Raw genomic sequence first — 26,615 nt, 5'->3', positions numbered from 1 at the left:
ATAAAATATATTATATACACTGTATTTAAAAAATATAATAATTTAATAAATTATTATTTCAGCCTATGAATCGTCATTACATAGTATCAATCAAATAGCAATAATCGGTAATTGTAATTTATGCAATAAAAAAATAGTTGAATTTGTAAATTTCTTGAGTCTTAAATATTACTGTAATCATGGAAGGGGATTATTTTATTTTAAAAAAGTTTTTAATGATATGATAACTTTGTTTTTCATCGAAATTAAAAGCTAGACACTGGTGTTGCTGGCTGAAAAAAAAAGTTATTTCAATTTTCTCCGTTTAGGATTGGGGGCGCGGATGTAGTTAAGTCACCATTATCGCTAAAATAATTGTAAAAATGTTAGCTCAAACTCGTCGAAAATGATGACTTCGGTTTCGCGAAATATAAGAACTATAGTTATAATTTGTATAACATACATAAAAATGGCTTAATGTTTATTTTGTGTACATAGTTTAAAGAAATAGAGTGAATTCAGTGTGCAAAAGTCATAAGACTTGTGTCATCTGTCTGCTCTTCCTTCAAGATGGCTCCTCCACCGGAGTATGATAAGGAACCTAAAGCTCCGGATAAAAATCTAACTAACAATTCGACAGACGACTCAAAAGTACTGTATAACCATATTAAGGAACATCCCACGAACCCAGACCATAAAGCCGTGACAGCGGGTGCCAACGATGTAGTGGTAAGCTGACCTTTTCCGATATTTATACTGCAAGCAAGCTTCTAAATTCTCTGTTATTTATATTCATGCATTTATAACAACACTGTTAATATTATCTCGTGTCTGTCTTGCACAAGTTGAATTTATTTTGACGTTTATAAAAAGCATAAGTAACGAAAATGGCGAAGGATTAAATTAAGCATAAACGTCAAATATATGCAACATTTTTTTGATTATATTTTATTCTGTATGTATTTAGTTTTAGCACGAAATATTTTCGCAATAGGTATTTAGAATGTTAATAATTATTCCATTGATGTGAAATAATTAAAAAATGTATGATTTTTTAAGTTATTTTGTTATCATTATAAAACTAGCTCAATTTAATGTCAAGTTCCATTACATTTACTGAGGAAAATGTAAACGATCAGAATATGCCATATCTTATGATAATACGATACATTACAAGTAACTTTTTTGATATTGACATTGTATGTATTAAGTTATCTTACTATTAAGAAATATCATTGTAATATTGATATTTGATAAATTGGTTCATAGATTTTTTTTAAAGGCAATATTTAATAAATTTCACAGACACTTCCATAATTATCTTTTTATATACATTAAATAAAACATGAGGTAAACTTTATAATATTTTATTCATTTTTGTTACTTTGAAATGAAAAGTAATTAAATATTATGATAATTTTTAAATATAATTAAAAGTATTTATACAAAAACAATTGCGTTTTAGTATATGGATAGTTAAAAAAAATATGATTACAAATTGAGGGACAAATTATAATTAGAAAATATTTCATAGGATTACAGATTTTAATAGGATTTCACTCATAGTATGTATAGTGAGTATTGAGTGGCTTCTTAGAGATATACTACCAAAAACTCACACAAAAAGAATTTTATGAATTTTCTATAAAAATATTATAGTATATAAAATGGGCATTTCACTTACAAATTGTAATTTTTGATAATTGTAATTAACAACTGACATTAAGAAAGAACTTAAAAAGATGCTATTTTATTGCTCATGCATTGGTAATTTTAAAATAAAGGGTTTTTTAAGCTTCATGTATATATTAAAAGAGAACCTAATGTTGAAACATTGTATTTTATAATTTTGAGGGCATTGTGTCTCAACACAAGACTTGTGTTCCATTTATGGTGGGGGGATAATGAAAATAATGTCTTGAGGATTGAACCCACAACTATCATTTTTCTTATTTCCATAATGCTTACAGTCAGCTTACAAACATATAATACATTAAAAGCCTATATAATTTATTTTAATTAATATATTATATTTTTTCAATACAGCAGTTTGCTGCTTATATATTATCCACAAATAGAAAGATGCATTCCATTGGAATAAGCATTTGTTCTTGTGTTTGTGTATCCTAATACTTGATCAATTTGTAAAAAGTTTGTGTATTTGTTTTTTCTTTTTATTTTTGTATATTTCATTTCGAAATTTTGAGGACCACTAAGAGACTTTCGGGAAATCATGTTCAGTATTCACCTTCTTCTTTTACTCTTATATTGAGTTTATTGACATGGACCTTTTTGTCTCTGTGAGAGATAACCATATGCAGATTGTATTCTACCGAGTTGGGAAGAATTGGTTAATATGTTGTAAATAACCAGATAGTTCTATACAACATTTTTTTTAGGAAAAACATAACATATTCTAAATATAAATGGTATCATCTTTCATTTGGTAATGTTATAAAGGTGTTGTTTCAAAACGTTTTTGATTTGAGCTACTTTTGAACAATATCATAATTGTGTGCACACAATATGATATGCATATCTGGTGACAATTCACATTTCTTTGTTTAAATATAAATTCTATATAAAATATAACTTTTTTGTTTACTTAGCTTATTTATTATGTAATTGTTAATAAAAAAAGTTCATATTTATTAACATATATGTTCTGTAAACAGAAAACTAAAATACATTTATATATTTTTTAAAAGTGTAATATTGATAAAAGTAATTAATAAGCCACCTTACACATTTCTGTAGAGGTTTTTTACCAAGCTAAATATTAACCTACATGGAAAATCTAAGCTTGCTTGTTTATGCATTATTAAAATTTGAATTGGATTATTTATCTGTAGCATTTTAATATAAAACTGAAAACATTATTTCTATCCTTTGGTTGCTGGTAAAGACATAAGAAAATCCTTTTATTGTATTAAAATAAATATTAGTAAGATTTGGACTTTATTTAGTGACTTGCATTCCACTTTGTCCTTTTAAGCACTCCAGGCCAAATATTAAATAAAAACAAATCAAATCACCATGCTGCTTCATGCTGTATCATGTTGTAGTTGGTATATATTTTAAGAGTTATGTTATTACTATTAATCAAACAAAATTCTATCATATGCTAATGTATAACAGACATGTATATTACATAACATTCTACTGCTAATTCAACCAGTTTTTTTACATTTGATAACTTCTTTTGTAATGCTGTCATAATAAAATGTCATATTCATATATGTACATATTTGTGTAATTGTTTGAAATAACAGGAGGAATTCTGGAATAAAAAAAGATATGTTTTCATTATACATAATGATTCACATTTAAAGCTACATTTTATGCAAAACTAAATTAGAATTTCAGGTATTGTATAAAAGATTTTTTTTTATTAAGGTACCTTCATTTTATGTGGGTACCATTCTATCTCGCCATTCCCACAAATTCTGTAAATACTTATAGTTCAAAAACACCTTAAATATAATATAAATATTTACTTAATCCATTCGCTTTCGATATATATTTGTTTGATTATATAAATCAGAAATATTATAGTATTTTATTATTAACATTTGTACTACTAAAATGCAGTTATAAGTAGAATTTTATAGGGATGGACCGAACAATATTGACATACTTTGTTTTGATTGATGATTTTATCTATTTTTTTATAAACAATATGATAAAATAAAAAAATATAATTAATATATATATATATATATATATATATATATATATATATATATGTGAAAGTAATGTGTAATTAGTTAATCACCAACTGTAACACTTTCACGTAATTTAAATTTAAAAACTTTCCGGCTAGTGGTTGTGGGCTGTGGCATAGATATCGTGCGGCTGGGGGTATCGTGCTGTGGTGGCGGACAATGCGCGGTGTAGGGTTACGTTTTGTTGTAACGGAAGCTTGTAGCTCCATATTGTTTGACCTTACGATATTTTTTTGGTCAGTTTATATATAGGTACATTAAAAAAAAAACTGTTTCACGCTGTATCCCGCACATAGCGGGGTAGGCAGAGGGAACCTTGTATCAAGACACTCCGTTTCCTACTTTTCGCTGAATTCAGGAGGCATTGCGTGATGCGTGGTGGTGGACACCAGAGTGAATTAATGGAAATATATATTTTAAATAAATATTTTATTTCCTCGAGTGGGAATGAAACCCACAATCAGTCGCGTTTAAAGGCGACTGGCCTCTGGATATACACAATACATGTGTAAAATTACTTGTTACGCCATAATGCTCTAAGTCCAGTAGTAATTTCCATTTGTTACCATGATAAGTATACTAGTAAGTAAGTAAGTATTGCCGGCGAAAAGTGCTAGATAGGGCAGAGAGAGAGAGAGAGAGAGAACTTTATTAAGTGATCATAATTTCAAGTGATAATATTTTAGAAGATCAAAGCGTAATCGTGTGTAAGTAAAAATAATATTAAAATGTAGTTAAAAAGTAATTTTAGATAAGACATTTTTAAAGCAAAAGTAAAATTTAAAAGTTAAAAGTACATTATTACTATGTAAGATATTATAATACCTACAATATATTTTTGTATAACAAATTGATATTTTACTTTTTAAAAATAATAAACTTATCACCTATAGATTTATTAACTACTAGCGGCCCGCTCGCGGTTTCACCCGCGTGAATTATGTTATTATTAATTTCTGTCTCCATGACTACGTCCTAGTGACGTTATGCAAAATTTGAGACTTCTAACATTTGTAGTAACGAAGTTTCATACAAACTTTCGATCCCAAAAATAACCCCTTAGAAGTCGAATATTGCAAATTCCCGTCTTAGCGAGCTCCTACGTCCTATAAGTAACTCCTATGCAAAATTTGAGATTCCTAGCACATGTAGTTTCTGAGATTTCGTGATGAGTGAGTGACCTTTCGATTTTATATATATATAGATTAGATATTAATATCGTTAAATACTTACACATATTGCACTATTTGTTGAAGGATCAAAAATTGAAAGTAGATTATTTATCATTTTCAGGAAAAAAAAAATATTTTTATTATTTTTTTTTTAATTAAAATTAGTTTTATAGTTAAAAATAAAGTAATTTATAATTATAAAACTGATAAAAATAAAAATAAAAAATAATAATGAAATTATTCATTATTATTTTTTATTTTTATTTTTTAAATAAGTATTATTTGTGGAATAAAAAAATATTACAAAAAGTAATAATTTAAATTGGACGTATTTATGTTATTTATTAACTAATTCTTTATCATTAGATCTTAGAGTAATCTTCTATGAATCTATCCATCTACATTTATTATAATTATATAGAATAATATGTAGAATACAGAAATTATACAGATTGCTAGTAGCAGATACAATCCAACTTTCATGGAGCACGTCGCATAATTAGCTCTAATTAAATATTTACTGGCTGGAAGCTGAAACTCCCAAATTCCATGCAACACTATACCTAATATACAAAGGTGTTCTAAACTATTGATTATACAGAAGGTACCTTCCGTTCTACCTGAACTAATCTATAACATTAATATACACATGTAATACATATATACAGAAGCCTTGGTGTCAGAGAGTCACAACAATTCCCACTCGAGGGAACAGAAACGGGGAACGAAAGTATTTTAATAGGAACGGAGTGTCTGCCCTTTTGCCTACCTACCTAAACTAAAGAAAAACATAGACTTAAGACAAATGGAAGTGCTTACTCGTACCGTTACGTTGTTACCGTTGTATGATGATGAACCAAGTTTGGCGTAAAAATGTAAAAACTTGTTATTTATTTTTCGTAATGTACATTTGTATTGTAATCAAAATTTTCGTCTTTGGTAGAAGACGGAAAGTTTCGGTTATTAGCTATAATAAACGTTCACACATCTCACTACAATATACTAACATAACATATCCAGACCGAAAAAGGTACAAATTCCATAATATCTGATGAAATTAAAATGTAACTATTTGAATAAATAATAAAAGTAAAGTCTTAAATATATTTAAAATAAAATTAAACCAAAACCAAAAATACCTACATGTATATTTGTAATGGTTGCTATGGTTAACTGTACATAATATATTTGATAATATAATATTATGTATTTGACTGGCGCTATGAGGTTAGCTAAAGCACTACAACTGCTGCCTGAAAGTCAATAATGCCACGTAAAAAAGTAGTTTTTTTTCATTCTGATCGTATTTCTTGTTAATATAAAAACATGATTAATACTTTAAACACACTAAAGGTATAACAAAGCTGGTTCAACTTAAATATAGGGATATATTTTTAAATACTTTTAGCAAATTAGAATCGTATTAAATATACAAACTAATATATTAATATTTGATTAATATATATTTGTGTCATCGTTAAAAGGTGAAATCTTTTCAAAATGGAAAGATGCCATATTGGCACATAATAAAGAATCAATAAACAGGGATCTGACGCGAAATCTAATAAATGACGACATTTGCCTATAAATTGGATTCCTTGAGGTTGTTTTTTTTTACTGTTTTAAATAGAATTACTTAGGAGTTTTATGCCCATTAATTATAAAGATTGAATAGATCAGCTGGTACTGGAATAATGAATTTATTGTGAATAATTAAACAAGAATAAATATCTTCTAGACGTATTTAAAAAATTAAATGTAGTTAATGCTATATATTTTATTTAAATTAAATAAAACTTAATTTTTAACTAGCTTTTACACTACGGCTTCGCTCGCATAGTCAAATGAAATAACTATAAACTAAGATTTATTTGTGTCATACATTCTCAGTGTCCGAGGTAATTCTGACCATGTGGTACCTACAATGGCTTAAATCGAAAAGTTAAAAGTGATGTAATATATTTATATGCCTATCACAGCTTTCTTAATAAATTAATTTTTCGATACAAAAATAATTTTTCAATTCGAACCGTTAGTATCCAAGATTATCTCGTTCTGCCAAACAAATTTTTCAACTTATTTTTATTATTTGCTCCCAACAGTATCGCCATTGTGAATTTTTCGTTGATCGCCAATTGTTTGTCAATAATATCAATATTATTTTAACACGATCCCAAAGAGAAAAAAAAAGCTATTTTGTCAACTTTAGCCAAATGCATTTTTTAATGAATCAGCCAACGAGTAGTGAAGATAATGATTTATTTTTAGTTGATGTCTCAGTCGGTGTGTGTATCATAGTGCCGCGTGCGTGTGTGTGTGTGTCCAACATGGCGTGCACCGTTTTGGACATCATTTATTATAGTGAAATTGTCCAAATAACCACGACGCCTTAGCTAAAAATAATACTTACTTGTTCCTTAAATTTTCTATAACGGCCGTAATTATTGCTTTTGCCTTATAAAATAACTATACGTGGAAACTATAATATAGGTAAATATTTTATTTTGAAATATTATTTTGTTTATGTACACAAAGAAAACAACTAAAAAGTAATTTACTATTTGCCTTATGTCACCAGGATCTACGGATCCCCAAAATATTTTGGCATTTCTCCAGTACTGCAGCTTATCGTAAAAATAGCACGTCATTTTCGGCTGCCACCAACTTACAAGAAATCCTGTAATAAATCCAGTGGAATATTTTTTGTATTAGAAGTATGCGCTGATAGTTATTTAGTTATGACATAAGAGTAAATTATACGAAATCATTAGAAATACTTTTTTAATCATTAATAGAAGAGAATGAAAGCTACGTAAGATGTACATATATATATATATATATATATATATATATATATATATATATATATATACGCAGATTGATCCAATTATCCTCCGGATATAATGTCCCTTCTTTCCGGTTCGTCCCTGACCTTTTCGAGCGCTGTACGCCGCCCATATTCGCACAAATTTATGACAATCCATACACCGCCCCCCATCCTCCTCCCTCCCTTGTAAAAATCCATCCCCCTTATAAAAAAAATATTAAGGATTGTATATCTTTTTAACATGCTTTTATTAGGTCAAATCTTAAGAATCTGAATTAAATTCTAATTGTTGTATCATCATGACACTGGGCAATTAAATGTAGATTAGATGACAGTACAATACCATGGTACCGTCGAGTTGGTCTGATGATGGAATTGGAAGATGGCTTGTAGAACCTTGGGATGCCTACTAGTAAGCATATCGAGCTTGTGTTCATTACATTGTCTTATTAATGTGTTCTGTTGAAAAAAGTGTGTTTTTAGATTTTTTTTAACTAAAAACTTTTTTGTATTCAAAAAGTGTGTACACTGTAAATTATTGAACTTAGGTTCGTATTTTGCTGCTTAACTTAAAGTGTAAACATATTGAAAATAATAAATATACATAGATTTGTTTTTAAAAAGGAAAAGTTTTCGATTTCTTTAATTTTATTGGATTTAATGGCTGAAAGGCTTAAAGATTAATGATGTTGTGTTTGTTTCCACCCTGACCTCAATAAACATTGAACGATCGTCACAACTGTAGAATTAATCGTTCATTTTCTTTAGAAGTTATTAAAAATCATTGTAGCTCTTATCTTTTTTAAATTACTAAACAAGTAATAATATAAAACTGTGTTGATTTTGTAAAAAAGAAATATACTGCATCTACATATATAAACAGAGGCGTATTGATCCCAGTGCTGCCCAGTTATCCTTGCTCCGGCCCTGACCTTTTCAACCATAGCTTCCTTTATCCAATAGACTTTTCGTTTTCCAAAATCTGCTGGTATCTTTTCTTATTATAGAATAGACTGTTTCTTTCTTTTTGTTCTACATTAATTATAATACTTAATTACATAGTTGAGATGATCCTTGTGGCGCAGGGGTTCACTCACACCACGCCACTCGACGCACAATCCTTCGAAAATTCTCCAGAAAGTGGGGAACGGGGTATCATAACAATAGGTTCCCGTTACCTTCCCTGCTATTATATGGTGCAGCGTGAAGCGTAGCTTTTTTTTTTCACTTTATAACATTTTGCACGTGAAATTGTATCGTTTTTTTTTTTGAAAACGCCAACAGTTATGGCGAGACAGTATGTCGCATCTAAAATATTGGCTCGTGGCCATTCGTCACCAACGCTAGGAGTTGACGTGCCGGCCTGTCACGATCCGCAATACGACATAGACTCCCATTGTCAAAATTAACGCTAACAACCAAGTAATAAAATTGAATTTACAGTAAATCTTCTATAGCGAATGCAATCTTGGATGCTCCGTTATCGTCAAGCAGAACGTTTACCGTTTTTTTATTTTTCTGAAGCTCACTAAATATTAAACGCTTCTATGTGTCACTGGTGTTTTTTTTTTTCTTTGATCTTGGTTTGAATTTTTTTTTTTAATTTATGTATGCTTAAAACGTATACGTAGAGTACCTATATACAGTAGATATACTAATGTATATATATAACTATAAGGTGTAATAATAACATTATCAGTAGATATGTGTATTTAAATGTAATAAATAGTTTTTATTTCAGAAAATATGAAACATCTTTTTATTGTTTTATTAACAGTGATAAGCGAAAAAGTTATTTTTATGACTATTTTTATTTGACTTTTCGTTTTCTTCGCAAAAATTTTACTGTTTTTATTAAGTGTTGCAACATTAAAAAAATATATATATATTACTTTTTCTGATATGTTTCCTTATAATCAGTATCAGATAAATAATTATATACGAACTGGCAATCTCCACCTGTTTGTTTCGATCTCGTAGCTTACGAGCAGTGAATCAGCATTAAATGCACTTCTCTAAGCAAATTATCTAATATAAGTATTGATGATCTTATTACTGCTTATTAGGCAAGAATTACAACGACGACTGAGATTCACGACTGCAGTCATTTTACTTAAGTTTATAACTAGTGTCTTCTTTTGCTGCTGCTGGGTAGACATAGGGAACCTAGTGTTAAGTCAGTCGGTTCCTGGAACAGAGCGAAGAAATGAAAATGTTATATATTTCATTTCCTCGAATGGGAATTGAACCCACAATCTGTCGCGCTTACAGTCACAGTCCTTGTGCCCACGCGCCACGGCGGGCCTCTACTATAGCTACTATCTATTTATAGAAAAACCTACATTTTAAGTATAATATATAGTATATTATGTTTTTTCTATGACAATACTTGGATATTCATAGGATTTGCGCGGCGGGCCTTGAATTTAATGATTCAGCATCCAATCGACCGGAACATAATTACGAAATTAGTTACGCGTCTGTAACAAACATCGGTTTCTTTTAAAGTTTTGCTGTAGACATCGAACCTATTGACCTAATTTACTTTTTTTTGTAAACACTTTTTCATTATTTTTGTTACTACTTTTTTTGCGTTTTTTTTTAAATTATATTTTCACTAGACTATCTCTATCTCTAATATTATAGTATTTTCTCTACAGATATACTTTAATTTTTTGAAAGTAGGAGAATAATACTATTGCATTTTGTATTGTCATACAGTTAGTACTTAGTTACTATCAAACTGTTTTGCTAATACTAATTCGCTATAATTGCGCAATTATGCGTGACGTAACGATTATCGATAATTTGTCTTATTTATACATATAATAATGCCCACATATAAATTTGTTAATTTTTTATATAAGAATTCAAATAATAGCGAATTTATTTTATATCTCATATAGGAGGCAGCAAGACGAGAAGATATACTATATTGTCCGGTTTCACTCGGAATTCGAGAATGCTGGAACTCAACGGCGCTCTTTGTTGTGATAGGGCGAGCAGATGTAAATAATTAATTTCCCCGACTGGGAATCGAACCTACAACCGTCGCGATATTAATTTCTCAATATAATATTGAGATGATTTCTCGATGATCTTTTTTTTTAACTTCACGCTGTATCCCGCACTTAGCAGAGTAGGCTGAGAGAACCTGGGAAACTAGCGTTAAGACACTCTGGGCCCATTAATACAGTCCCATTCCCTACTTTACAAATACTTTTAAAATTTCTAAGTCTTCTCATATTTGAAATACAAAATAACAGGTTTTAAAACACTCTAATGATGTTACAAATGATGCTACAAGAGTCTCCCCAGTTATCTTATCATTTAATTACCTACTAATGAACTCTTATATTTTAAGTGTACTCATACTTTATGAGTTAAGTGAATCTACCTACTAAAATCTGTTTAAAACTTTAGTTTTCAAAGTTTGTGAACTATAACTGGCAAAAAAGAAAAATTATAATTAATTAGTAAGGGTTTCTATTAGGAGATTGAGGTAGGATTGACTGTTGTATGTGAACGTTTGTGAGAATATAAACATTATCATTTGTGGTGTTTTTTTTTCTCTTTCTCAATAGCAGATGTTTTTTAACACTGGTAAAATATTGTTTAATATTATAGTAATATTTTTTTATTAAACAAATGTAACTTAAAAGTTTTGAATACTTTTTAAATGTAATGTTTAATGTAATTGTTATTAATACTTTCATATTCATGTGTAGCATACAAGAAGAACGGCAAATAATCAACATATTTTATGCTGTGCATGTCCTATAAATATGTTAATAATATATTAAAATAAACTGATCTTTTGCAATTAACTCTTAACTATTCTATTCTAAACAATACCTGGTAACCATAGTAACAGTGCATAATATTCTCCTTTTTTTTTATATAGGAGAGGTTTTTTTTAATAATCAACTTAATTTTTTTTTATAATAAACTTTGTCTTATAAAATATTACTGAGCTGTTTTAAAGAAAATATCACTAACATAAACTTAGCAGCTATGAATGTTTGTATATTAGATAGATTAATAGAAATATCCCTATGTGACTTAATACAATGTATAACAGGGTTCAGAATAAAAGCATAATTTAGTACAGGTTTATTCGTTCGTCCATTGCTACGTCTCAGATTAGGCTGTCATACAAATTAGAAACACTACATAAGAAATCTTAGACAATTATAATATATGTGGGTAGTTAAATAATATGACTCACTGACAACTATTGACAAGTATACAAAATAATGTCTATACAATTTTATGTACTTTATATAAACTCAAACAAATGTGATCTACTTGTATTATTAGAAAAAAAAAAGATTTTTTGTACAGTAGTTTTGTAATTGATACACCTTTTTAACAATGGCAAACGCAAACAATGACTGATCCAATTCCAGACATTTTCCTCAAAAATTACATTATTATAAGCAACCATATATTTTATTTTATTAATTTGCATTGTAGAAATCATTATAGTGCACTACAAAAATATAATAATATTTATAGTATGTTATTAATTATTTTTTAAGCATTTTGGCATAACTCATAAATAAAAATGATATTTGGGTTATTATAATTATTAAATTTTACACACATGTACAACTGTAGGTCATAACTCATAACACCATTAAATAGATATTTAATTAAGTTGGTTATTTTACGTAATTTAAATATAAGTTTAGATATAAAAGCCCAGATTTTTAATAATTTAATTATGTTGTTTTCATAATTTACAATTACCAATAATAATAATAATTTTTCAATGTGGTAATTATTTACAATATAGATAATATCACAACTGCATTGTGTGGTTTTCGTGGAATGGTATTAAATATCTGCCTACTGATATAAAATACTTTAAAACAATTTAAACAATTATAATTGATATAAATATTTTGTTTCAGAACGACAAGTATGTGGAGACACTCGACGATGGTCAGCTGCGTGCTTTACTAGATGAGGCTATCAATTACAAATGTCCCAAAGATCGCGAGGGGAAAAGTAGTCTATTTAAGGTATTTTCAAATATTTATTAATTTTCTTAAGTAACAAAACTTTAATGTTTTCGATATACCTAGACTTCTTCAGCGTGGTCACCGTAATTTAGTTAATCTGACTTTCAAACTGTTAGTTTAATAAAATTGAGCTTTAAGTGAAATAAAATCATAATAGTTAAGTTAGCACATGATTTTCATTTTGAAGAAATAACTAATTTCTTGCTTATATTCTTATTAATTATATAAACATATACTAAAATTGTAGCCTTGTCGTGAACACATGAAGGAGGTGCACGTTTTATTAATTGTATCGTTAAACATTGATATGGCGATGCTAAATATATGCCATTTATAAGCTGTTATTATTAAGGCTATTTATTATTTATTAATTATTATTTTATTATCTACGAGCATATGTTTCTTTAAAAAATAGACTTATGTAAAGGGCCACATACACCACATGCAATGAATATATGTATAATATATTACCTCTTATTACATTATCAAAGTGCTAAACTGGAATGTCACGATTTATGTAGTAATCATATTAGTGACGAAGCAATGTCTATAGTATTCACCTATACGGTTAGTATGGCTCAGTGATATGACAAAAAACTAATTATCCAGCCTCTTGCTTCTGACAGACAACACACAATGTCTCGAAAATTCGGTGGAAAGTGGGGAACAGAAGTGTCTTAATGGGAACACCGACAATAGGTACTCGTGGTAGGACGACTACGTATTGGACACAGCGTGAAGCTCAACAAACAAACATATTGACTTATATTAAATGTTTATATGTAAAATTGTAATTTCAGAATTTACTACAAGAAGCGGAGGAGCAGGAGTGCGAGGCGGCAACGCGAGACGTGGGCGCGGGGCGCGGCGGTCGGCGCGGGCGCGGTCGGCGCGAGCATCACTCGAGCTTACAAGTAATTTGATCACTTCATTGTTTTATGTAAAATGGACATACATTAGTTTTTTTTATATATTTGTGTTGTAATAATATGGTAAGGGAAATTATATATTATCTAATTTTGTTTATTGTTTGACCAGTTTATACTTAACTAATTAGCAATATATATAATTTTTGAAGATAGTAATTCCATGAATTTTATTATATAAGGGACGCAATAAGAGTTATGGGAAGGGCATCACCGTCCGCACTGCGTACCTACCAGTACTCTTTTGTATATGGCTTTAAAAATTCTGCACTGCACACTGCATCAAGTTTTTATTTTTTATTTATTCTGTTATTAGTTATTTAGTTTTTTACTAACTCACAAGACTAAAGTTTTCACGATTTGTATATGCGCGACTCTAATTTGGGCCTGTTTTCTAAGACATCATAATTCGTGGCGCGATCTATATCAACGTAATATATTTTCCAGGACCTGGTAGCGGCGATAGCGGGTGAGACGGCGCCGAGGCGCGGGCGCGCGCACGGCCACGCGCACTCACACGCCGCGCCGCCCGCCGCCACCGTGTCGGCGCGCGCCCACCACGGCGGCAGCCTGCCGTCGGGCGTGGATAAATGTACGTAGGCAGAGAGCACCCAGTGTTAAGACACTCCGTTTTTCGCACTTGCACCAACTGTGCATAGCAACCTGTAGGTTGCTACGATGAGCACACATTTACTAGTATTTAAAATATTTCAGCCTTCCTGCTGAGCGAGGAGGCGAGCCGGTACGAAGTGGCGGGCGCGGCGCGTGGCGGCTACCTGGCCACCGTGCGCTGCGTCAACCCGCCACCGCTGGCCGAGCGCCGCGTGTCGGCCGGCGACGCCAACGCGCCTGAGCCCGCGCCCGCGCCCCTCGAGCCCCCCGCGCCGCCACCCGCCGCCCCCACCGCCCTCGCCGCCCCCGCCAGCGACGAAGTCAGGTACGAGCAGGCCCCTAGAACCTATGTGACGAGGATCCACCCAAATACTTTGGATGTTAACCATTACAGGAATGCTATAAATGTTTAGCCAAGTGCTACTATACGAGTGCGCATATTCCAACACAAACTCTCATCATTCAAGCACCCCCCCAATACCCCTTATTAAGTTGTCCTGAAACCCAATTACGCTGTTGCTATAGGAAACGCTCGTTAGATTGGCAGAATCCACTCTTCAGCCATACACTCTGCTAAGACAGATCTATTTTACAGCAAGTCCACGTCACAACGGTGCCCAACAGTCAAAGACATTCTTAATTAACGCTCGTAGAATCCCCTTCAGATGTCTTGAACCGTGATATAATCATAAACAATCTTATATTTGATTAAAAAGAGAATTATATGGTTAACAGAATGTGTGTATATAGAGTAAACTTACTTACTCACGCTGTATCCTGCATATAGCAGGGTACACTCAGGGAACCTAGCGTTAACTACTTCAGCTTCACACTGTATCCCGCACACAGCAGCGTAGACAGAGGGTACCTAGTGTTAAGACACTCCGTTCCCCATTTTCTGCCGAATTCTGGAAGCATTGCGTGTTGTGCTTTGCTGCTTTATTCTGTATTTTTCCGTTTAATTTTCGAGAAATTATGTATTAATTACGGAAGTCAATACCGTGTTTAATATTGTTATTAGAGTCAAAATAATGAAGTAGGAATCGAACTCACAACTGTAATTATCACCGTAATAATCGACCTTAGGGACTTTTGTACAGTAACTTATACTTTATCTTGGTTGCATAGAAGGAGAGCGCCGATGTTCCCGATGACGTACACGGCGCGCGCCACGCTCGAGATCGGCAGCGGCAGCGTGTGTTCGGGCCGCGCGGTCACCACCACCACCGCCTCCAATCAGGTGCGTACTCCCCCGCCCCCCGCCACCACCACCGCCAGCTGCACGCGTGGTGACCCGCGCGGCCCGCACCGCCGCCACCACCATCACCACCACGACCACGAAGTCGACGACAAGTATACCGACTCGGTGTGGTTGCACAGTGTCAATAATTGGTACAGGGACCTATATAAATATTCTGATCTCGATTTGAATATTAAATCAAATACTTGTAGAAATTCTATGTATGTAAATAAATCGTTTATTCAAAACTCAGTGTTACAAACCAATAAAAGGAATTATGTGGATGGTCACACTGGGATGGACGCTAGCGAAGTGGTAGATGGGAGTGCTAGATTGAAAGATATCAATGATAAGAAATATAAAGATCCGTTTTATGAAAATATTTGTAACAATAAAGATAAAGCTACTTGTGATTATATTAGAAACGATAGAAACGGTTTTAATTATACCGAAAGTGATATTAGTTTAAGAAAAAAATATAGAGAGAGAGTAGGTCATGATTTAGTAGCACCTAGTGTGTCGATAAGAAATCCTAAGAATTTTAGAAATATGACTATAGGTAAGCCTACAGTCGTGGAAGACACAAAATCTAAAAAAACAAAGTCTGTCATAAAGAAAAAAAAGAAATCTCAAAACGAAATAAGTAGTAAAACTGAGAATTTATATAATCAAACAAGTTTAGAATGTAAAGATCTTCAAACTAATCAAGAATGTACTGGCAGTCAAGTGAAAGGAAATTACACAGAAATTGAGATGATTGAAACAGTCTCTAACAATTCCTTAGAAACTTCAAATGTCGTTGAAATTGAACTTGTAAATATCTTACCTAGCAATACAACAAAATGTAGTTCTTTTCCAGAGTTTGTGGCATCACAACATAAACTAATAGAAAATATAGAAATAAATAATAATAATAATAAAGGTGATTTACAAAATGACAATAAAAACATAATATCAGGTGATAATTCGAATGTTGATACAGAATTAGATCTAAGCGGTATAGTTGAAAAGGAAACTACAAAAGAAATTGCAATTCTTTCAACAAAGGATGTGCAAAAACCAAATGAACAGTTTGTCGTAGCTGAACTGCAGAATAACGCTTATATTTTTCTAACGCTTCCCAAAAGCTTCCTCACAGCTGCTTATAACACAAACGAAACTGTTAAAGTGAAAGAAATTCCTGGTAACAATACTAAAAACATCGAAGTCAGTAAAAAAACTAATAAGAAATCTAAGAAAATACAAAAAGAAGTAGATTCTAATGTAGTGAAAAGAAATATAAGTAAAAATGCTTTGAAAATGCTTCTATATAGTGATAGTGAAAAATCAGAATCTGTTAAAAAGAAACCAATCAAGGATCTAGAGGTAGGACTTGCATAAATCAATTTGGTCGACATTTGCTATGTTGCCAATAACAGTTAAAAAAACTATCATTTTCATATATTTTCTGCTCATTTATCTATATCGTCTACTAAATTTTTTAAATAGTTATCTGAAGATAACTATTTAAAAAATATAAATTTGTAAGTAAATTGACAATTTTCCCTTATAGCCACTAACAGAAATATTTAAATGAACTAACTAACCTAACTTATTCAACTTAACCAAAATATAGGTTTTGTGTATTTTATTATTTAGAATTAAAATTAATTTAATACTTACAATACATAATGATAGATTATAATAATTATTCTATTCTCATTATTTTACTTTACCCCATAACGTCACACCTTGCCTCATAGTCAGTTCACTTTTTAGTTTGTTTGTATACTTTCAACCTCAAGTTTAAAATATATTTTAGAATTAATTAACAAGTAAGCTGGATATTGGCAATTTACCACTGTCGATAATGAAATAAATTAACTTAATTAATTTATAATATAATGCATTGTTTTCTTCCGCAGGTGGATTCGGCGATACCGTTCAGCTGCATTACGACGCCCGAAGTAGTAACAAGTTGCAATACCACGTCTTCCACATCGACTGTCGCTGTCGACCCCAAGGTACCTAAACTTTGTGTGTTTGTGTATATGATATTCAGTAAAAATTAAATAATAGTGAATATTTGTAATGTAACTTTAGTACTGAAAGTGTTAAAATAGTCATGAAATCAATTTTACTCATATTGTAAAATATATTTTTGAATTTTATAACTCACACCATTTGTGGTTAAAGAGTTTATTTATTTCTCAAAAGAAATTACATTTCACTTAAAGAGAAATACAAAAATTATCTTAAATTAGTACATATTAATCAATGTGAGCGTTTGAATCACCAAAACATGGTAAATAACAAAAGAAAACAATATCAAATACTCAATTAACAAATGTAAGTGAAAGGGGGTACATTGAGATAATTTAAACATATTTGACCATGACCGTTTACAATGAAGTTAGGTTTACCCACATTTGAAGAAATCATAATACAGGGTCGGATTCTATTTGAGTTTTATAAAATGTTCCTTTAATTTTGTTTTAAAATTATAAAAATTTTTTGATGTTTTTATATATTGAGGTAATTTATTGTAAATTTCTGCTCCTTCATAAATAATAGATTTACTTTTTTTATATGTTTAAGATTCTATTTTATAATGAATATATACCATTTCATTTTTATTTTAAGAAATGTTTTTTGGTGGAAAAAAAAAGAAATGGTTCTTGGTTGTAAAAATGACAATACGAATGTAAAATCTGTTAAGGACAATAAATAACTGTGTGACAGCTGTCCGCGGTCGGGGCGCTATGTCGATAAACGTATAGTATAGCAATGTCTATTTAATAGGATCAATTGAATGGTGGTCTTTGAACAATCTATTTAATAAGATAAGAAAAATGTTAAAATTCATAATAATGGTAACTATTGTTGTACTATAACACACTTATATTTTAATACAATCAGTATCGTAAACGGTGTGAGTTATTAAATTGGGAACTAATTCTGGTAAATGTTATATTTCCTTACTAACTAAGTATATTATGATACATGCAGCCTCGCAGCGTGATATCGAGCAACTTCAACGGCCTCCCGCTGGTGCGGCCCGCCTCTACCACCTTCTCCAACATCGACGAGTACAAGGTAGACCTACACCCGTCCCCGAAGCTTGAACACCACATACGCACGCACGACTTTAAATATATCATCATTATTAATAATTAACTCAGCGCTCAGTCAGAATGCAAACGTCGACCGACTCGCCTCATCGTCAGCCGCACGTCTGCTCCGATGTCTAAACAATCTAACATTTATTTTTCCTTTCTATTCAGGTGCCTATACTCACTGTGCACTACCGTTTACAGAAATCTCTTGATGAAAACGGCAACGCAGTTCAAGGGTTCAATTCACCCCTCTCAGGATCTAGTCAGCACAAGAAGCCGCGAAGGAAGAAGTCGTCCAAGAACGAGACCATCATCAAGTCACAGGAGATCGACGGCTACCAGGGCAACAAGGACCTCAACGAGGTGCTGCGCTTCATCGAGTCGCACGCGGATGGCGCGCGCGCGCCCTCCGCCAAGCTGCGCGCCGCCAAGAAGCGTTCCACGGAGCGCCGCAAGGACAAAGAGCCAAAGTTGCAGCGTGCCTCCTCGCTTGAGGAGCTCTCGCGCACCACGCTGGAGGAGCTCACGGCCGCGCCCGCGCCGCCCAAGCCCGAACGCCGCTCCTGGGGCGACGCCGCCGACGCCGACGCCGCACCCGCGCCTCACGAGCTTACCGACTTCCAGACCGTCACCAAAAAGCGCAAGCCGCGCCGCCGCGCCGATGACCGCGACCCCCGTGCACGCGCACGACCCTCCGCGCCCGCCTCCGATCGCAGCAACGACTCCAACGACGACGCTGACTCTGTCACTGCGCTCCCGTCTCTCCCGCCGCCGCCGCCGCCTCCTCCGCCCCCGCTGCCGCCGCCGCCCGCGCCACCCGCGCCTCACGCCTCGTACGCCGACATTGCGCGCACGCGGCACAACATCCCCGACCTGATCGAGTCGTGCAACTACTGCGCGGCGGCGCCCCCGGTGGCAGGTGGAGGAGCGGGCGGCGGCGCGGGGTCGGGGGCAGCGCGCGCGCGCAAGATGGCGGCGGGCAAGCGCAAGGAACCCGACGTGGTGGCGGACCGGCGGCCGGCCGTGGTGCTGGCGGCGGGCGCGCGGCCGCGGGACATGGACGGTGTCACGTTCGGGTTCGACGTGAACGAGCAACTGCTGGGCGGCGCGGGGGGAGGAGGCTGCGACCTGCTGCGCGAGGCGGGCGGCGCGGGCGCAGCGGCGTGGGCGGCGCTGCGCTACGTGGCGCCCGCCCCGCCATCCGACACGCAGCACCTGCACCAGATCATCGACTACGTGGGAGCCGGTCGGTCACTTTCCACATACTTTTTAACCTTGATAACTACCTCATAAATTGACCGACTCTATTGATAAATTTCTTTAAATATCCTTTAAATATTTCCACAAGAATAATCAAACTGAACTAATATAATATATTTATTATTATTCATATTGATATTAAACTTACTACTTTAACAAAATTTATATAAAAACACTTTTCAGAATGCCTTATCTTTGTATTACAACTTAATGTTATCGTACTTTTGCAGCGTGGGACGACGTGGTGCGGTGCGGCGGCGGCAAGGTGCGCTACTTTAGCGAGTAAAGACGTTCTTGCGAAATGACGCAGACATTGACTATATAAATAAAGTGTCAACAAACAAGTGTTGTTATCGAGTGTCGCGCGCGGACGCACCGGTTCGAATACCATTACAAAGACTAAAGTGTGTGAGTGGCGGTTCTGGTGTATACTGGCCGGTGGCGAGAAGTTGTGATTGCTTCGCTCTGCTGGTGTTAGCTGAGCGAGAGCACGCTTTTCGTTTTCTTCAGTATCACTTCACTATGATATTTTTATTCGTTTATATTGAATTTCAACCAGTGCCGCTAGAATTTATGTATTTACTTGTGCAGTAACAGCTATGTGGTTTAACGTACTAAAATCTTTTCCACATCTGTTATACATACGAATCCAGCTGCGCTGATTGTAAATACAATCGATTCTTCGCTTTGTTTATAAGATGGTCTAGAGCATTTAATTATTATAATAAATTTTTCATACTTATGAAAGAAATATATATTACAATCTGAGTTATATTTTTAATAATTTATGGGCTCGGTATAGTCTGGTGTCGCTTCGCCGCTTGGTGCTAGCTATTAGAATATATGTATATGTAAACGCCGGCACTGGAAGTGAATATTCACTATCATCGTATCAGGAAAATGTCAATAATTGCACATACATAGTTATTAGAGTCGCCATATATGTCAAATAAAATATGTCTGCACGACCGGTGCCGGTGTGTGTAAGCAGCGTCCATAGTTGCCCAGCAATTCTGAATAATAAGTGAAAAATAATACTAAATAAACGAGGTCGAATAACGCCGAGTAACAACATAGCCGATCGAGGCCGGGCGGCGCCGACTACGGAGCACCCCTTTTGTTGTTTATTGTGCTTGATTGAGTTTGTTGTAATCACGATAATATGATAGATTCTCTCTAACTACTTACCTATTTTTAATTTGTTATATATTTTTAAGTTTTACTATTTTACATTGTAAATAGGATAATATAAGTCGTAACTGGCCATGAGTGAAAAAAAGGGTCTTAATATCGTTATTCTTGTAATACACTAATTATGTCGGCTGAGTCTTAAAAATGCCTTTAAAAAATATAATATTTATATATGAATGATTTATTAAGTTAATCAATTGTGCACTAATATGATAAATATCTTCTTTATATTTCTCGTAAATAGGCTGGCTTTTTTGATTCGGTCTATGTAGTGACTGGAACATTCTTTATTTGATATGTTAAAATATCACTGTAAGAACTGTATTGGCTAAAACGAAAAAACTTAGCTTATAACATGATTTACGAATACATATAGATATATAGATGAAAATAAATATGTTTTCGAACAATTATCGTCAACTATGTAGTAAATACAAGTATTATTTAATACGATAGACGGGTGTCACGGAACTTCAGGGAGTGATTCCAGTATTTTATTTAGAACACGGTTAAAATGAAATATAATATTATTACTCGATTATTATCTGATTATTAATATATTAAATTTAAAATGATTTAAAATTTGTCTCAAAAATCGATTAACCTGTTTTTTTCCAATATTTAGTAAAACAAGTTACAAAAATATATTTCAATAAATCATATAAATAAATATTTGGTAGTCACATATAAGTTCATCCATTAGACGGACAGAAACAATATCGTTGGCTTAAAGTGTAAATCTGTTAGTGTAAAACAGCCTATTAAGCAAATTATCAGGAGAGACAGAGAGAATAACGCATTTTAAAAAGAACGGTGGATATGTATCATCAGAAGGCTTTCATGATTTTAAAAAAATATTTCCACTTTTTTTTCCCTTTCGAATGGTATAAATAGGTACATAATAAAGAAACAAAGAAAGAATTTAGCAGATTTACACTCTTACGTTGACGACATCTATTTATTTTAAGATTTATGTATAGTTTTAAATATATTATATATCTGTGGGTGTATTGCAGAAGCATTAACATTATTTATAAATATAATTGGTTAACACCCTATATCAGCGCCCTGAATTTATTCGCTACAAATGCAAATGTGAAATTGTGTTCCACTATTGTTTTGTAGCGTATAAATAATCAAATTAAATATACAATAAAAGAGTTGTCCCAACTACCTATAATTAATATCTAATAATACTGTTTTTAAATAAATTATCTCACTATGCCTAAACTAACTGTAATGTTTAAACATTAGATACTCGGTTCATATGTGGCACCCACACTCGGATACGAAATCTTATTGCGACAATATACAGGAGGTTTTTTTTTCAATATACTTCTCATGTCTTCCAATGATAAAATGATAATTGCTTATATTATAATATGTTATATTATAGTTTCTTTTATTTTATATAAAAATCAAACAGACACAATCTGTGGAGTTTTTAATATTACTTGCTTGTTATTTGAGCATATTATGCAGTGAGGAGAATGAATCTGAGTTTTGTATTGTAAAATCACAAATATGTAAGTTCTTACATTTGAATTGTTGTCTCAATTTTATTTTAATTATGCCTACAGGCAATGAGAGCTGCTTTTGTTGATATGTGTTTCCTGATTATACCAATCTCAGCCATTTCTATTGATTAATTAAAACTTGCCCTTTTTATTATTATGTAAAATATATATTTTTAACTTCATGCTGTAGCCCGAACATAATAGGGCATGCTGACGTAATGCAGCGTTAAGACGCGCCGTTCCCAATAAGACACTTCTGTTTTCCACTTTCCGCTGAATGGGTGAGTTTCTGCCAGGATTCGACGAAAAGTGGGGGACAGACATGGGATTCGAGGAAATGAAAATATAAAATATATTATTTCCTCGAATGGGAATCGAACTTACTATCCAACACTATAAAAGCCATTGACGGTGTCATTTATTGGTATATTTATCGGTAATTAAACTACTCGGATGGTGAGAATGAAAATATTTACTAAATAATTAAAATAACCAAATTTGAAGATTGAGGTATTTTCAGCAATTTAAATTTTTGGCATAATTTGTTTTCTTATGAAATCTTACCGTGAAAATATATTTATTTTTTATATTACAACATAATTTTAAAATATTACAGATTATGTCTGCGTGATTATCAACTAACTGTTAAAAGTTTATTTCGATATGTTCCTAATGTTTATTAAGTATCGATCGGAGACCACAAGGCGTTATACTTGTTATAACGATATTATATGTGACGCTCTTATTTATCACTACCACTATCACCACCACCACACGACGGTATCAAGCCATTGATGGGGCTCAAATTTTTACACGGAATTTCATATTTTACCTATATATGTTTTTTTTTATTTTAATTTACGAGTTTGACCTAGACTCATAAGGCTGACTGAATTTATAAGACCCAAAGCTAGTCCAGATAAAAAAAATAATAATTAGAACGTGAAATCATATTTTTGTGAACGTAATTATTAATCGTTAATTATTGTCTCGGTAAGTAATTTGTACGGCTAGTGTTTAAATGTCTGTCATAATATAAATAAAAAAAAAATGTAATAGTGTGCGTTAACGGTTTTTGTCCGACTGTACATTTGAAGTTTATATGTACATATAAGGTATGTAAATAGTGTAGTGTTGCCGTCGCGGCGCTTTGTTGGCAGTTTAGGTGTTGCCAGACGTCTTGATTTTGGCGGGACGTTCAGATTGTTTTTAGCCCAAAATTTTAAGTAAATGTTTCCATGTATTTATTACACGCTCTGTAAGAAATGTTTTTTCAATACTTTTGTTGTATTTAGTTATCTATAAACAATTTCATAGAGACAGATATTTAGATTCTGAAGGCTCGATTGATGATTTTGATGTATTTATTAAAATCGATTCATCAGTAAGTTCATTCTCAATTTAAATTTTAACCTGTATTCTATTTCGTTTTTGATACTGACAATGTTTTCTTAGTTTGACGTTCAAACTTAAAGCTATCTGTGCATAGTAACAAACACTTAGATTTAACATTACCATACATTTGGTGCACTATATATTTATCCGTTCTGAATGTAGTACAGTATGTTCTAGTACTTTCTGTGGATTATTAATAATCTATCTATTGTTTTTATTTTTATTAATAATCTAACCACTTGTATACGTCGAAAGATCTCTTAATTTATTAAACTTACAATGTAAAAAAGGATCAAACTACATAAATGAATACTTTCAAATTCGTATTACAATATTTTCTACAATAATTAACATATATTGTTTCTTTGTAAAGAAAGTTATTTTTCAATTTATACAAAGAGCAAAGATAACCAGTTTGATGTGCGATGCATTTATGACCAATTACATTTTTTTTATAGTCTGTCCTTGTTATTTCATTACTTATTCAGAGTTATATACAGAAAAAAAATGTCAGCTGATATGTAAAAATTACGATGATTTTTTAAATTTAAATATTTCATAATTTGTTGTTATTTGCTCGCAAAGACTAGCTAGAATTGGCCATTTACGGAGCAGCCACGACTCGGTTAGAGTACTGTACTTCGCGTCTGACGTCGCGTCCATTAGGAACGTATGTCCACTCTTACCACTCTTGTACAAAGTTGTCGTGTCGGTAGGTATTGTGGATTTTGTGAATATTAGGAAATGATGCGGTCGACGTCAGACCACCCACCACAACGTTTTCACCATGTCGGTAGGAAGAGCGATGAGGGGGGAGGGGGTTTGTTGTCCGTGCCCACCCCCCAAAAAAAAAAGGTTACATCTAGGCCTAGAAAATATCTCTAGATAAGCCAATGGTTCTGACACTCCATTATCATGAACGGCGACAGTTAGTGTAATTAAGCGATGTATAAAACAATATAAATCCCAAAAAATAATGTTAAATTTTAAGTAGTCTTATCGTATTTAATTAATATGTGATTTTAGTTTTCTCGTTGTTTTCCTAAATATCGTTAGTCAATATTAGAATCTGTGTACGTACTGTAAAAACGCTCATATCAAATATTATTTATTGTCTCATTTCCTTGTAAAATATGTAAATAGCTTTGCAAGAATATTCGATATAGTCGATTTTCATCAATTCTAGGTGTTACAATTAAAAAGTCTGACCCTAAATATATGAAATCAGCAGCCGCGAGCACTGCTATGAGCGCCGTTAATTTGAAAATGTCAACTTGATACAGGACTAAGCTAGTAATAAAGCTGTACGTATTTGTAAAATATTAATAAACGTGTATAAAAATTGTAAAATATTGAAAAAAAAGTGTAAAAGCTCAAAAATAATTAACACCGCTATGGCTGGTGATATAACTGACAACGCTTCTTAGGAAGTTGGAGACTAGTTTCTCCCTTATTTAGATATATCTAAGAGTGCTTCTCTTCGTCTTATCTCTATGAGCTACGATACCATTCTCACCACACTCTGCGAAATCCTCGAGATCGAGACGGATTAACTTACAATGTTCTCCTTTGAGATTTAAGTGTTCGGTTCCTATGAACTGGCGTGATATATGCTTAGAAAATATTGGCAAATTGTAAATGTATAAATAAATTATTGCTGAAACATAAGTTTCCACAATTGTCTCTTTGTCTGATTGATTATAGCACATTGATTGTGTGGGATTTGAATATAGAACTATTTACTTTAAAGTGCGTCCTCCGGTGGAGATTGTGACAGCTCCAGTGTTGCGGTTTTATTTCATTGTTCAGAAATCGAGACAATTGTCGTGTATCATATATTATATATCGATATAAAATATATTTATCTGCTTTACGTCTAACTATTCGAAAGATATTTTTGTCCTGTTCGATTTTTCATATATATTAATATTTTTATTGGCATCTTGAATATACTTATGATCATATTATTTGAATGAAAACTTTAAAAATAAATGTTATTTCTTCCATATGCATATTTTCAATCTTAACTTTTTTAATCATTTGTCTCATTTCAACGTTATGTGCTCACGCTGATGAAAAAAATGAACAGAATAAAAATGTGTTTTCGATTTAACTGTAAATTATTTGTTTATATAAACAATAATGTAACCAACTGCAATTTACAGTTATGTACTTTTTCACTGTTTCCGTTTTCTTAATAAAAATGTTGAAAATACTAATTTTATTTAATTTTAATTTCTCGCTTACTTTTGAAAAATACTGTTAACTGGAGAAACATATAAGCTGTTCACTATTATGAATAGATAAAAAGTATACAATGCATTTTTTAATGTAAAATTAAAAATCAAAATCCTTTCCAATCCTAATACTCTATAACAAAACATAGTGTAAAAAAAATAGAAGTTAAAACCTGACACTGAGAAGAAAATAAAAGAAAAAAAGTAGGAAGAAAATGAATAACTTCAATATTTAAATAATTTTTAGATACACATATAAAATAAAACAAACCAAATTTTAAAACGAAGCATAGGGACATTATAATTGGGTTCTATATAATATCATCAAGACTCAAATATTCTTACCTTAAATTTTATAAAAAATATTTTTAATTTTTTTAATGTATATAATTGAGATATTTTTTAACTTATA

The 26,615-nt window shown here is 32.5% G+C and overlaps 1 protein-coding gene across 1 annotated transcript; it reads left to right on the top strand.

The window, feature by feature from the left end:
* Window positions 1-214: 214 nt before the first annotated feature.
* LOC146540392 (uncharacterized) lies at window positions 215-26,181 on the top strand. The gene is made up of 10 exons (XM_085206488.1): window positions 215-708; window positions 12,620-12,730; window positions 13,531-13,644; window positions 14,104-14,248; window positions 14,371-14,593; window positions 15,397-15,508; window positions 17,413-17,511; window positions 18,497-18,583; window positions 18,772-19,849; window positions 20,094-26,181. Exons 1-10 carry the CDS (start codon window positions 550-552, stop codon window positions 20,147-20,149), a joined length of 2,184 nt encoding a protein of 727 aa, XP_085062614.1. The 5' UTR covers window positions 215-549; the 3' UTR covers window positions 20,150-26,181.
* Window positions 26,182-26,615: the final 434 nt, after the last annotated feature.

The sequence above is a fragment of the Heliconius melpomene genome, chromosome 2 (genome assembly GCF_056956725.1).
Source record: "Heliconius melpomene rosina isolate 202511_hmr_F chromosome 2, ASM5695672v1, whole genome shotgun sequence".
In the NCBI taxonomy this organism is placed as follows: domain Eukaryota; kingdom Metazoa; phylum Arthropoda; class Insecta; order Lepidoptera; family Nymphalidae; genus Heliconius; species Heliconius melpomene.
The sequence above is the reverse complement of the archived record's forward strand: the minus strand, read 5'-3'. Positions and strand labels throughout refer to the sequence as shown.